Source organism: Chiloscyllium plagiosum, unplaced genomic scaffold (assembly GCF_037043375.1).
Source record: "Chiloscyllium plagiosum isolate Xiang-an unplaced genomic scaffold, Cpla_swu_hap1 HiC_scaffold_38, whole genome shotgun sequence".
Classification (NCBI taxonomy): Eukaryota; Metazoa; Chordata; class Chondrichthyes; order Orectolobiformes; family Hemiscylliidae; genus Chiloscyllium; species Chiloscyllium plagiosum.
This window is the reverse complement of record NW_028270176.1, coordinates 30,487,159-30,501,726: the sequence shown is the minus strand read 5'-3', so window position 1 is coordinate 30,501,726 and position 14,568 is coordinate 30,487,159. Positions and strand designations below refer to the sequence as shown.

General features: G+C 45.6%; 1 protein-coding gene across 3 annotated transcripts in view; it reads right to left on the bottom strand.

The window, feature by feature from the left end:
- Positions 1-14,568, bottom strand: part of LOC122544222 (nectin-1-like) — a 69,391-nt gene that overhangs the window by 29,044 nt on the left and 25,779 nt on the right. For 2 of the 3 annotated variants that reach the window (XR_015753537.1, XM_043683301.2), the window contains exons 4-5: positions 13,845-13,962; positions 12,291-12,439 (exon numbers count right to left, since the gene is read on the bottom strand). Coding sequence is in view for 2 of the 3 variants with exons in the window: in XM_043683301.2 (XP_043539236.1) it covers positions 12,291-12,439; positions 13,845-13,962 (267 nt within the window). In the remaining variant the exon portion in view is untranslated. Of the gene's footprint in view, positions 1-466; positions 2,449-12,290; positions 12,440-13,844; positions 13,963-14,568 lie in introns of those variants that run through there. The other variant, XM_043683300.2, reaches the window with a different exon arrangement.

The following is a 14,568-nucleotide window of genomic DNA, read 5'->3' as shown; positions in this document are numbered from 1 at the left end:
CAACATCAGAGGGACTACTCAGAGAGGCAGCCCTTACACCTCAATCCCACCTCGTTCACCTCCTCATCCAGCCCCTACACCCCTTCCTATCTCTGTAACCTCCTCCAGCCAGTAAAGCTTTCCAAGATCACCCCACTCCTCCAGCTTCCTATTGCACTGCCACTGGTGGCCATGCCTTCAGCTCTCTGGGGCTCGGAGCTCAGGAATTCACCCATCTTCCCCCAATCTGGTCTTCAAAATATTCCTTCCAACTCCTATCTTTGACCAAACTTTCTGGTCACTTCGACGGGCTCAGGGTCAAACGAATGCCTGACATGCAATCCTCCGGGCAGTTTTACTCAGTTTAAAAACAAAAAGAATGCTATGTCAATGCAAGTTGGTGACCCACCCTAAAACCGAAACCTTAAATATGAAACACAACCACACGATAGAAAGTATTTCTTTGAAACACAAAACAGAGGCAAAGCAAATTGGAAAATTTTTTTAATATATATATATATTCACAAAAAAATATACAGATGCACCGAGGGAAGTCTAAAACATTCTAAAAATGGTTTGTGTTTGGGATCAAATCAACTCAAATCAGGATGCTAGTTAACTTCATTTAGTTCCGACAACCTATTCTTCCCAGTAGTCCACATCGTAAAACGAAATACAATGCTTCCAGAGATTATTCCTAATCAAACGGTCAGCCTCTGATATCCCTCCTGGCTTTATTACATTGCACTGTGTGGGGGACACTTAGGCAACACAGCACGTACCTTATTGTTTAAACTCCAGAGACAAAAACAGCACATTGTGTGACTCAAACATTAAAAGTGGGAAGCCTTCACATTTGTTAAAAATAGAAAACAAAAAGAAAAGAAAAAAAAATGAAGTAGAGCGACTCAAAATAAAACCTGACACAAGTCTGGTCTTACACCTGGCCCAGGTGGGATAGGCTTGGATCTTCGGCAGCATGGGATTTTCTTTTCCCTCTGCGTTTTTACATCTTCCCCCACACCCGTGAGTCCTTGCAAAAAAGTGGGGGGGGGGGGGGGAAAAATGATGTAAAAACGCAGAGGGAACAAAAAAGAATCAGGAGCCCGGAACCCGTTTCACGGAAAAAGCTTCAGGTGGCTGGAAAAGGCAAGGAAGTGGCCACCTGGAAGGTTCCAGTCCAGGACGGAAATTGCAAAAGGGACAATAATGAAAAAAAAAGCACAGCATTTCCCATCCCTTCCCCTGCACAAAACTCTTCTGAATGCCAAATTTAATGGGGGGGGGGGAAAGAGCGGGTGAGACAGACATACATCGTCTTAGGGGTAAGTTCACACCAACCAGAGTAAGTATCGACAGACCAGTTGCATACTCTGATTTTGGAGCTGGGAGGCTGGAACGGTGATTTGTTCCTGGGGTTTGATGTCGGAGGAAGCCCAAATGTTTGGCGTGGGATTGGGTGATGGTGCAACGTTTGAGCAGTAGAGGGAAAAAAAAAGTCCTTCAGACTCTAACCCCTCCCCCAGCCAGGCCAGATATTAATCGACCACACCTCCTCCTCGCTTTTGCCCAACCCTTCCTCAATTCCACTTTTTTTGTTAAAAATGAACAGTGTGACTCTCAGTGCAGACATCAGACCTAATCAGTCATACCCACCCATACCAACCCCCCCAGCCCTAACTCAATTCAGATACAGATCCCTTTACCTACACTACCCCCAATCCCTACCCCTCCCAAGTTCCACTGCCATTATGACAGCTGTCAGTCCAGACTTTTGGGTCCTGACACTTTTCCCCCTTAGATTGCCATCTTATTAACATGTGCACACTGCAGCTCACGGAGTCACTGATGATACACCCCACCCCCAAGTTTATTGGGAAGGACAAATGAAGTGGGGTAGTGATGCTGTCTGATTCATTTTGGGGTGGGGGGGTGCTGGGGCGTAGATGGAGGGGGTGGTGGGGCCAGGGCTTTCGGACCCTCAGACGTAGACAGCCCTCTTGGAGATGATGGAGCCATCTCGTTGAGATTCCATATCGTCCTCCATTTGTATCTCATCCCGAGGGTGGCCTGGGAGGGACAGAGCGGGTCCCTTGGAGCTACCCAGTTCCTTGTCGTCCTCCTCCTCCTCCTTCTGGCTGTTCTTGAAGTTCTCATAATCAGGTGCTTCACTGGTCAGCAGCTTCTCCGCCTCACCAGTGTGGTGGCCCACCACTGTGGAGCTGGTTGTCACGGTGGCACTGGGCACCCTCTCTGAGTCAGAGTCCGGCCGGTACGTGTACTCGGGCTGGGGTGCGCCATTCCCAGTGCCGAAGACCCGCTTCTTGGTCTCATAGGAGCCGGCTGCCCCGCGCTGGCGTTTGTGCAGGAAGTAGGCAACCAGGCCGGCGATGAGCAAGAGTGCCAAGATCCCACCAATCACGCCGCCCACAATCGCTCCCACGTTGCTCGGCTGCGGCAACTGTTTCTCTGGGGTGAGATAAAAACACATCGGGGAGGTTCCCGGTCATCCGGCATCTCCTTAGCAACAAGCCCACAAATGTTTCCCACTCTACACAACTACAGAAATCGCGGTCGGACAACCATCATTGCCTTGCTCCCAACACCTATGCCCATGGTTCGGGTAGAGAGGTAGGTTGGTGTTTGGGGGGTCAAAGAAGCTTTTACTCACAGTAATAAGGGGAATGCAAAGCTCTCTCTCTCTCTCTCTCTCTCCTTCCCGATCCTCCATCGCTTCTCACCCCTCCTCCCCCTTTCCCCAGAAAAGAGCAAAAAGCTAGGAACTGTCCGCTTAAACATTTTTTAAAAATTCAAAATGAAAAACTATCAATTGAATCTTGTGGACAAGGGGTTTAAGAGACCTCCTCCTGGGGGCTCTCGATGTGCCTGTATATGCCCCTGTGCATGTGCATCTGTGAGCGCTTGTGTGAGTCTGTGTGTCTGCCTGTGCTTGCGCATGTGTCGGTGCGTGTGCACCAAGACGGAGGGTGCAGGCAGGAATTGAACAATAGATAGTAGCTCAATCAGGACTGAATGGCCTCCTTGTATTCCCACTGCTGCTCTGGTAAATTGCCAAAGTCGCAATGGGATAAAATAAAAATGCCGTGTCATACAACAACCAGACCATTTTTAAACAAAAAAAAATTCAGAGTACAGCTCACCCCGGTTTGTTCCGAGTATTGTTGGGGGGGGGGGGGGGGGGGGTTGCATTTTCTTGTTGGTTGACCACAAGCATGCTGAGTGGGTTATTGTATGAGGGGTTTGCACAAATTAACAAGGTTGGAGTGTGGGGTCTAAAGTCACAAGCCAGTCGGTTTCCTTTCTTCCATCTGTGACCTCCAATGGACTTGACAATTTCCCAGCTTCAATGCCACTATACCAGCAATATTGCCAATTCCAGTGACTTCGATATTTTTGAACCACGGCCAATACCAAAAAATGTGCAACAAAACAGAGAGGGGGATAAATGAAGTTGGACAATCACAAATAATGGAAAGATCCACCCGCCAGTGAAAAACCCAAAACTCTAAAATTCCAAATGACAAAAAAGTCACATCTAGAACCAACTCAATACACCACGTGGTTGAGAGACTTGGATCACTATTAGAACAAGCCATAAGAAAACAAAATATAAAAACAAAACTCCATTCACAACCAAGGACATCCGTTTTTACCACTCAGCAGATACAGGGTCATTGCTAGGGCTTTCAGGATGCTAACTGCCAAAACTGCTTTTTTTTCCCCCCACTTTCCACAAAGTTGTCCACCTTTACATGCTTGCCAGACCCAACTGCCCAATAACTCAGGGGCGTAATGACCAGGTGGGACCCAGAGACACACACAGTCATCATAACTGCATAGCAATGGTCTGTGTACAACAGGAAACAGGGCCAACTGGATGTAGCCTTAACCCAGAGCACAGCCACCACTGGGTGACCAGGGAAGCAAAGTACTTACAATGACACTTTGTTAGAACACATACACAAAGGGAAATATATACAAAAGGAAAGGCAGCGAGACACAATACAACACAAAAAAGTGAAATTCCAGAACACTTGACTCTCCCAGAAAGATGAGGTGAAGAACAAAGCCAAAACAATAGGTACTCGTTTCTATAAATTTCCCTTTGTCTCTTTAGTTGCTGACCACTTGTCACAAACTATTCCCTTCTCCCACTCAAGTTACCAATTGTGACAGGCTGGATCCCAGAGGAACCTTCACTACATGATCACACCACCCGCCCCACACCAGCCTTCTATTGGCTAGTTGACTCAACCCGCTCCCAGACTCCTTGCATAATTGGAGCACCAGCAGCCTGTTCCATCCTTTTCAGTCGATTGGATGGCCTCCGTGCTGCCACCCATCTCTTGCCAACGCCTCCCCATGACGAGTTTCAGAAGAAGAAACAGATTGCGTTTAGATTGACGCCCCTCATGAGTCGTTTGCAGATTCAAATTGTCCTTCACTACAGAAGAAGGTCCCAGAAGTGGTAATGGCATGGATTGAGGCTATTCGGTCCCTTGTGCCTGTGCTGGTTCTCCAAAACAAAAGAAGCAATTCACCTCATGTCACCTCCCCCACTTTAATCTTCCTTTTCAGATAATAATCCGATTTCCTCTCGAATGGGTAAACTGAACCCGCCTTTCTTTCCAGAGTGTGTTTCAGACCCAAATCTCACACTGTTTTGAAAAAAGACATCTTTCAGTATTATTCACTTTTCACCATCTCATTAGCTTGGTGTCCTTTGGTTCTCGATTGTTTCATCAATAGGAATGGTTACTCCCCATCAAAAAGGGCCTTTCTCAAACCACCACATCTCCCAGAAAGACCAGCTTCAATCTCTCCAATTTATCCGCATCACTGAAACTCCTCAACCCTGGAGCCAGTTTTGTGAATTTCTTTTTTGTTTTACACTTTCTCTGATATCCTTCCTAAAAAAAAAATGTGGTGCCAAGAACTGGAGAAGTTAGGGCCAAGTTGTTGGGATTGGTCATCTACCCTGTCAGACCCACTTTCATATATAGGTAATAGAGCATGTATACTGGAAATGTTAGCACCTGCAATAGGCATGTCATTATGAAGGGAGATATCAACAAACACATTTTGCATACGTTTAGCCAAAATGATGGATCATATCACTGTTGGCGCAGCAGACCGTGGGAAGGGTGGAGTTGAATAAGTCCAATGCACCCTCACAGTCTCCACACAATAAGCATTCCTGATGGGGCAACATCACACAGACCCATGTCCACAGAGACGATTTCCTTTTAAAGAGTAATGCTCCGTTCGGGAATAGAAAGATCCCGCAGCCACTGGGTGGTTCTCCCCGCTTCCAGCACCAGCTATTTGGGCCTCCACCGACATGCCAAGGAATCTGGTCGCTCAGCTCAGTGGGGATCTTGACAACCACCAGTCACGTACCTTGCCGCACATCATCACGCGGTGGGCTGCCCAATCCAGTTTCACTTCTCATTCTCAGCTGGTCATTTGAATCCAGGAACAGGAATAGGCTGTTCAGCCCTTCAAACCTGTCTCCACCATTCCACAGGTTGAGCGTCAATTCCGCAACACCACTGTGTTAACATTCCCACGCTGTTTCCCCTCCAACCCCCACTCCAGCCACAGCCTCTGCTCATTTCTACAATTTCCTCCACCTCAGACACCGACTGAGAAACCAGTGTCCCTCCAACTCCAGCCTCGTGCCCCACTCCCCATCTCTCCACCATTGATACCCAGAACTTCAGGTCCCCAAAACTCCCTCTGGAATCTCTTTCCTGAACCTCTACACCTCCCTCTCTCCATTCCTCAAGATGCTCATGAAGAAGCTACCTCTTTGAACAACTTATCCTTTACCAACATCATAAAAAACAGATCACGTGCCTGATCAGCGGGAGATCATTTTGGGGCCAAATTACTGACTGCATTCCCCACCTTACAACATACATAACCGGAAAGGATATGCTTTGGTTAACAATGTAGAGCCTACACCAATCTAATCCCCTTAATCCTTCCAGTGGTGGAAACATCTACACAGGTCCACAAAACTGTTACAAGAAAAGCCTCCATTTCAAAAAGTGTAGGAGATAAGAGTCAAACCCCAGAGATGTGCCCTAGCATCTCCGAATAGGCTGATTTGAAAAGATCTAGGAATGGACACAGGAGAATAGGCCCCGAGAATGGAGCAAGTTACAAGGCTACCAGTGCAATACTTGCCCTTCAGCAAGACCCACCCCAATACAGGATACTCGAGGTCAAAAGGGAGGTTAGTGCCATTACTCTCTTCCAATCCCAAACAGAGTTGTACAGCATGGAAACAGACCCTTCAGTTCAACTCATCCATTCCAACTGGATATCCACAATTCATCTAGTCCCATTTGCCTGCATTTGGCCCATATCCTTCCAAACACTTTGTATTCATATACCAATCCACATGTCTTTGCAATGTGTAATTGTACCAGCCTCCAGCACTTCCTCTGACAGCTCAAAACACACACACACACACACACCCCTTTCAAGGCTTTCCCCTCTCACCTTAAACATATGTCCCCAAGTGTTGGGACTCTCCTATCCTGGGAAAAGGGTCTTTGTCTATTTACCCTATCCATGCCCCTCATGATTTTATAAACCTCTATAAGGTAACCACTCAGTCTCCAATGCTCCAGGGAAAACAGCCCCAGCCTACTCAGCCTCTCCCTACAGCTCAAACCCTCCAACCCTGGCAACATCCTTAAAATCTTTTCTGAACCCTTTCAAGTTTAACACCACCTTTCCAGTGAAGAAAAATCATTTATCAGGAATCGCAAACAAGACTTTGTTCTGACATATGGGCCAATTGTGTTATTCTTAATGATTTGCTTTCCATTCTCTCTTTGAACTCAGTTACAGTGAGAGGGCAAGAGCTGAAAACAAAAGGGACTCTTGTCCAAATCAAAGTGGATCGTAGGTGAACAAAGAGGAGCCCCAGCTTTATAGAGTTAGAGTTAGGATTATACTAATTTTATAGGAGCAAAGTCCTTTCAGCTGAAGGATACAAAAGAGACTGTACTGGGGGCTTGCTGTTGATTAATATTATCCTTCAGCCAAAGCAGACTCTAGTCATTCTGGGACATTGATAGTACTGGCATGTACAAAGAGGAGATGGTGAGTCAAACCAGTTCCACTTTCAAACCCCACTCCAGGGCTAGCTAGCCTGGAGCATAGAAGAACAGACCCAAAGGCTGTCATCTTCCAGGACAGTATGGAAGACAGTGCTACATTGATGTCAAGATCAGAGCTGGTTCAATTTCTCATCCCAAACACCGCAAGCCTGTTTTGGATGATGAAATTTTGCCACCAGCCCTCCGGGTGGGAATGGTGAGGGAGTTGGGCTGTTGTCAGCACGGCCATCATCACTTAGAGCTTGTGGTCCCATGAGGTGCCTGGCCCCCCTGCCAATTTGGGAAATCCCACTCCAAATGGAGGCCTCGTCAGCCTGCACGGGCTGGTGTGATTCAGCCACTAGGCCGGAGTTCATCCTGAAGCCTCGGCCAATCATTCTCCCCTACAACCAAACACCAAATCATAGATCATCCAGATCATCAACAGCAACGAGGGATCTTGTTGTACACTGAACAGGCTGCCACATTTCCTGCAAACGTACAGTCCATTGGCTGTGAAGTAATGACAGCCAGCAGTCATGCAAGGCTCCATACAAATGCAAGGCTTTCTTCACCCACAAAGAATTGATAATACTGTCGTCAGGAGGTTCTCTATTTAACCACCCTCACCCAATCACCAAGAGCACAAGCCTGGCTAATCACCACAGACAAGATGGCACACACTCTATAATGCTCGGAATGTGAAAGGGTACAATTCACCCAATAACTCTCGCATGGAATAATCAAATATTATCACTCCCCCTAAAAACGCTCATTAATTCCATTATTCTTTTGAGAGCCTCAATGCGCGAAAGACTGCTGTATTGGAAGATTTCACCGATGATTTGGACTAAAATACAAATCTGTCGTTATGGTGCAGAGATGATCAAAACAGTTTCAAGCTACATAGTTTAGCCAAGTTTGGTCTCAAATGACTGGACAGACTGAACAGGCCACTCCATTTTCTGTTGAGTTTGTCTCGGACCAGCCTTGGTCTTATTTAATGCAGGAAGAGCCCCAAGTAGATAGCAGTGGCTGTGGAGGGGTTGGGAGGAACAACCCTTCAAACATCGGGATTAAACAATGGAGAGAATAAAGAGAATGGGCGAAACTGAAATGACTCACAACAATAGAAGTTTCAACATTTTGACACTTTTTCTTCCAATGCAGCAACATGATCGGGGAGGTCAAAATGATTATAAAAAAGTTATACAACATATTTTTGACAATAACAAAACCTGTTTTCCCCAGCAGTGAACAAAAGCAAATGATATTCTTTTGCTAGTTCAGTTTATTTACAGATGGTATTCATATGTAATAAATTGCCAAGCCTCTCAGCCCCAGGGACCCGGGTTCGATTCCAGCCTCGGGTGATTGTGTGTGGAGTGTGCACGTTCTCCCAGTGTCTGCATGGGTTTCCTCTGGGTGCTACGGGCTCCTCTCAAAACTGTGCACATTAGGGTGGATTGGCCATGCTAAATGCCCTGAAAGGTCTGTGGATATGCAGGCTTGGTCGGCTAGCCTTGAGAAATGCAGAGTTGGGGAAGATGGTGGGATGCTATTCTGAGGCTCCGTGTGGACTCATTGGGCCAAATGGCCTGTTGCCACATTGCAGAGATTCTAAAAATGCAATTGGACTCCAAACAACATTGTAAGGGAGACTGGGAGTTCAGAATTCTCAACCAATGCTTGCATGGACACATTCCCATCAACAGGCCCACTCCCCTGGCATATTACCACTTCAGATACTTTGAAGACCAGTCAAAACTGTCATATGCATACCCTTGCCATTACCAATGTTGTTCATCCATATTTGTATGGTGTATTGATGAAGCAAACATCATTGAAAGCAAAATGACACCAGGTGACCATCTTAGTGCTGCTTGTCGGATCCTGCTATACACAGTTTGACAGCTGTGTTGCCTGTGTCACAACAGAACCTTTCCTTCAAAAAACAGAAAAGGACTTGCATGGCCCTGAAGCACTCGAGAAAGACATCATCTACAGCTGCATGCCTTTTTCTTTAAAGAAATCAGTGACTTGTAGACACCCGAGAGGTTTACGCATTGACCAGCAAGAGATCTCTCCTCTTTGGGGAGGAAATGGCCTAGTGGTACGATCGCTGGACTGTCAACCCAAATCCCCACACATTACCTGGCTTCAAATCCCATCACGACCGATGGTGGAATTTGAATTCAATAAAAATATCTGAAATGAGGAGTCTAACAATTGGCCCATGAATCCATCGTCGGTAAATCCCATTCTGGTTCACTAATGTCCTTTAGGGAAGGAAACAGCCATCCTTGTCTGGTCTGGCTTGCATGTGACTCCAAACCCACAGCAATGTGGTTGGTTCTTAACTGCCTACTGGGGCAATAAGGGATGGACAATAAATGCTGCCTTGTCAGCGATGCCAAGGCAAAAAAATATAGAAGGACAGATCTGACTGACAGATTGGTGGGACAGAATTATCCCACTGTGTTGGTCAGTGATTTTTCTTTATTTTACACACACACACACAAACAAAAATCTACATTACCCAACTGCACTCCACACAGTGTGAAAAATAAGCCTGCTACTGTCAGGAGACATTTATATAGTTACACTTGTGGGATTGGTTCCTCCCGGGTTCTCTAAAGTAGAATGTTTGTTGTTGGACCAGCCTTGCTCCCTGCTGGTCAAAACCTTCCCTCGAAAATAGTTTCAGATGAAGGCAGCACTTCGGCTCATCATCCTCATCAACCCCCGTGCTCACCGGAGTGTGCTGCCATCCAGGAGATTGAGGTACAAATGCACCATTTTATCCCCATTCCCTGGTCAAGTGGGGATAAAATGGAACTTCCTGACTTTAGTCCCCAGTCTGCTCTGCTCTCTCCAAGACGCAGCTTACAATGACAACAGGTATCAACTGGGGTCCAGCCAGAGGACTGGGTCCCAACTTGGAAACCACACACTTCAAAAGAAGGAACGTCAAGCAATTGGGAATTGGGGCAGAATAGATAGGTGCAAGGATGAGGGAGTTCAGTACACATGGATAGCTATCTTTGGAACAGAGCCATACAGCATGGAAACAGACCGTTCAGACTAACCTGACCATGTTCCCACTAAACTACTCCCACCTGGCCAATATTCCTTTAAAACTTTCCTGTTCATGTACTTATCGAAAGGTCTTTTAAACATTGTAACCTCATACCTGCATCCATCGCTTCCTCTGTCAGTTCATTACATGCACAAACCAACCTCTTTTTAAATTTTTCTCCTCTCACCTTAAAAATACGCCCCTTAGTTTTAAACTCTCCCATCTTATGGAAAAGATCCTCGCTAGTCACAATGTCTATGACCCTCATGATTTTATAAACCTCTGTAAGGTCACCCCTCAACCTCCCATGAAAAAAAGTCCCAGTCTATTTTTGTATCTCAAATCCTCCATTCCTGACAACATCCTGGTAACTTTGTTCTGAACTCTCTCTCCAGTTTAATGATATTGTTCGTGTAACTATGGATGAACAGAACTAGAAACAGTACCCAGAAATGGCTCCACCAACGTCCTATACAAATTTACACAACATCCCAGCCTCTACACTCTAAGATTTGAGCAATGAAGGCAAGTGTGCTAAACACTTATCTACCCATGACGCAAATTCCAAAGAATTTTGTGCCTGAGCCCCTAGGTCGAGGTTATGGGTGAGATTCAACAGAATCTGTCAAAGTCTTGAGAAATTTTGACAGGTTAAAGAAAATGGAGAAATAGAAGTTACAGAGGGACACTGATTTAAAGATAAATGTGCAGAACCAGAGACGGAAAGGAAGCAGAATTAGCCACACGGCAGTATGGAATACGATCATTAAGACAATATAAAACAGGAAATCAAGTTGTCAAAGCTAATCAGGACAAATACAAGATTACCACATTTCACAAGGAAGAATTTATACTACGACAGAACAAAAGAAAAGTCGATTGGTCAAAAGGTGTTTTGCCAGGGAGAATATACCAGGAAATGACTGCAGCCCAGACTTTTGCCTAACTCAAAATAAAAGTACAAATACCTGGATGTATACCTTTTGACTGCAGAGGACAGATAAATGTATGGGAACCAGGTAATATGAATACAAGCAGCCCCTGGGTCATGAATGGGGTTCCGTTATTGAGTGCATTTGCAAGGTGACTTGTATACAAGGAAGGAGATGCAGAATGATACAGGAAATGTACTTAGAAATTTAAAGTTATACCCCTGCATCAGATTGCATTCTTAAGTCACAACATTCATAAGATCAGGGACCCAGACCCCACCCCGCCGCCTCCTGTACATTGTGGTTCATTAGTAAGAGCACAGCAATCCACATGATGAACCCGACTGATAATCAGATACGGGTTGGAAGTGTAACTTAGTACTGCTGTTCAGTACATACAGAATTGTGCTAGCAGCTGATGGAAGCAGCTTCTCAGTATTCTATCTTCAATCGGTCATCATCCTATTTCAAATCTCCTCTTTGTGCCAACAGGAACAACCTCCACTTCTTCAAAACACACTTTTTAAAAATTCGTCCATCGCAGGACCATTTCTGTGCATCTCGCTTGTACCTTCATAACATTCTTAAAACTGGATCAATATTCTAGGTGTGGCCTAACCAGAATTTTGTAGTGGTTCAGCAAAATATTTGCAGTCAATACCTTGAATGTTGTATGCCTCTCCAACCACTCTCTTAAACATCACCTGTCACCTTCAGTAATCAAATGCATGCATCCAAAATGTCCTTCCATCCCTGCAACAGTGCCACATAGGACACCCATCAAGCTTACGATACTCAAAGTAAAAAATGGTCAAGTGGAGATGGAGTAGCTCAAATGTTCAAGCTTTGTTCATAGCTTTTGCTAAACAAAAGTAAGGTCTTTCCATTATTTGCAAAAATTATACAGCTGACAAATAAACAGGTTCAGAAAAAGCAGCATTTTTGGTATTGCCATTCCCAAAATGAAGGAGTTTGACTTTAACCAAATCAAAGCAGCGGGTATTATAAATTGCCTAGAAACTAAGTCCATTGGGCTCAGTAAACAAACTGGGCTCCCCTGCCCACTCTTTCACTGACTTCCTAAATAGCCTAGCTGTCTCCCAGGGTGAGCATGTACACTCAGGGTCAGATCTCAAATTGGAGGAACAGAGAAACAGAACTCACCACGAACCACAACGTCCATCTTCGCCCGACCTGTGCCCAGGCTGTTGGTGACCTCGCAGGTGAAGGTGCCATTGACAATGTAACTCACATCCCGTACAGTGAGCTGGTGTCCATCCACCTGGATGGAGGAAGGAAGGGGTTTCCCATTCCTGTGGAGAGAGGGGGAGGTATAGAGCACAGTCAGAAAGAGATGGAACAAGACTATAAGCAGAATCTAGATTAGTATTACCATTTAGTATTCCTGATGAAGGGCTTTTGCCCGAAATGTCGATTTTACTGCTCCTCGAATGCTGCCTGAACTGCTGTGCTTTTCCAGCACCACTCTAATCTAGACTCTGGTTTCCAGCATCTGCAGTCATTGTTTTTACCTATAAGCAGAATGTCAACCTATACAAGACTCTCACCAGGACCAGCATAGTAGTCTCAGAACTGAATTAATACAAATCCACAAGGCGATGCCATGACTAATGAGCATATAGAGTCAGCAGTTATTTATAAAGAAAGCTTAAAACAGGAGAAAGAGGGTGTGCAAGTAAGAGCAGGGAAGACACTTGGGTGAACACTTGGTCATATGTTGGAAGGCCTTACAGCTCAGAAAAGGCCCTTCCTCCTCTCTTCCCCCTCCCCCCAACCCCCCCCCCTCCATGAGTCTGCACCAACCTATCTACCCATTAATCCCATTTAATCAGCGCTTGACCCATAGGAATGTCAATAACATTTCAAGGCTAAGTGCTCATCCATACACTTAAAAAGGTTGTGAGGTTTCCCACCTCAACTACGCTCCCAGGCAGTGCATTCTAGACCCCCACAACCCTTTGAATGAAAATCATTTTCTTCCTCAAATGCCCTCGAAACTGCCTGCCCTTCACCTTAAACGATGTCCCCTCCTGATGAGTGATCCTTCAGTAAAGGGGGACCAGCAACCATTCTGGCCGTGCCCATCAGTCAAGTCATGGTTAGGTTAGACAAGGGCTCCTTTATTCCACTCAGCACATGATGTTGGGGGGAAACGGAGTGAGGGGCAAAACCATTCGAATCAGAATGAGGAAGGGAGAGGTCACCTAGATTGGTCCTAACGCAGAGCCAAACACAAACGGAGGGAACTGGAGAAGTGAAAGAGACAAGAGTCATCAGGATATAGAAAATCAATATAAAGGCAAATAAACACTGGGCCCAATATGGAGAAATTTGGATGATGATACTCATCAGGACACAGACCACAAAAACATTATGCATTCAGGGACAGGCAGGGAATGTTTATAAGAGAAAGTTAGAAAGTAGAGTTAGATTTTTGTTGGGTTAAGGGGATTAACGGAGACCCCTCTGTTTAACTCGTTATCGTCATACTGCAGATGAACCACCCTCTGATAATCAGGACAGAAGGGCTGAGTGGCCTCATTACTCCTAGCTGTGGTGGCCCATTTACCAGTTTCCATGGAAACTCTATTGACATTCTGTTGGGTCCTGCATTCTGGATATTCACACATTATATCCTCTCAACACTCCCTCGACCAGATCAAAAAAATTAACTTAATTTAGGAATTTAATACTCACAGGAGCCATTTGTAATTCAAAGTTTGGGGGTTGGCTTTTGCGCTACAGGTCAATGAAGCATGCTCCCGGTCCAGGTACCAGTTTTCATCATATCCCTCAATGCTCACGATAGGTGCATCTGAAAATTCAGAGATTTAAGGAAAAATGTCACACTGCCCCAAAAAAAGAGATTCAGGAGCAAAAATATACATCCCTGTATTGGAATCCTCTGTCACCTCCTCCAGCCCCTAATCCCTTCCTGAGTCTGTCACTTCTTCCAGCATCTACCGTGATTCTTAACAGTCCTCCATTGGGAGCCACGCATTCAGCTGCCCGGGCCCTCAGCTCTGGAATCACCTCACCTACAAAGCCACTTATTAAAAGTTCTCTGTCTGACCAAGCTTTAAGTCACCTCTACCAATATTTCAGAGCCTCAGTCACATTTGTACGGATTGTCTTTGGGACCGTTCCATTGCTGAAAACCTGCTACACGCACACCCAGATGGAGTAGGCAAGTGACACAAGCCTGCTCCCAATGATTGAAATGTTCACCTGAAGGAATCATAGAATTCCAACAATGCGGAAAGAGGCTAGTTGACGTATCTAGTATCCACCCGGAGTCAGATCCCCACTAAAACCCTGCATTTCCCATGGCTAAGACATAATCTAACCTGTGTATCTTTGAACTGAGGAGGAAACTGGAGCACCCAGGAGGAAATACACGCAGATACAGGGAGAATGTGCA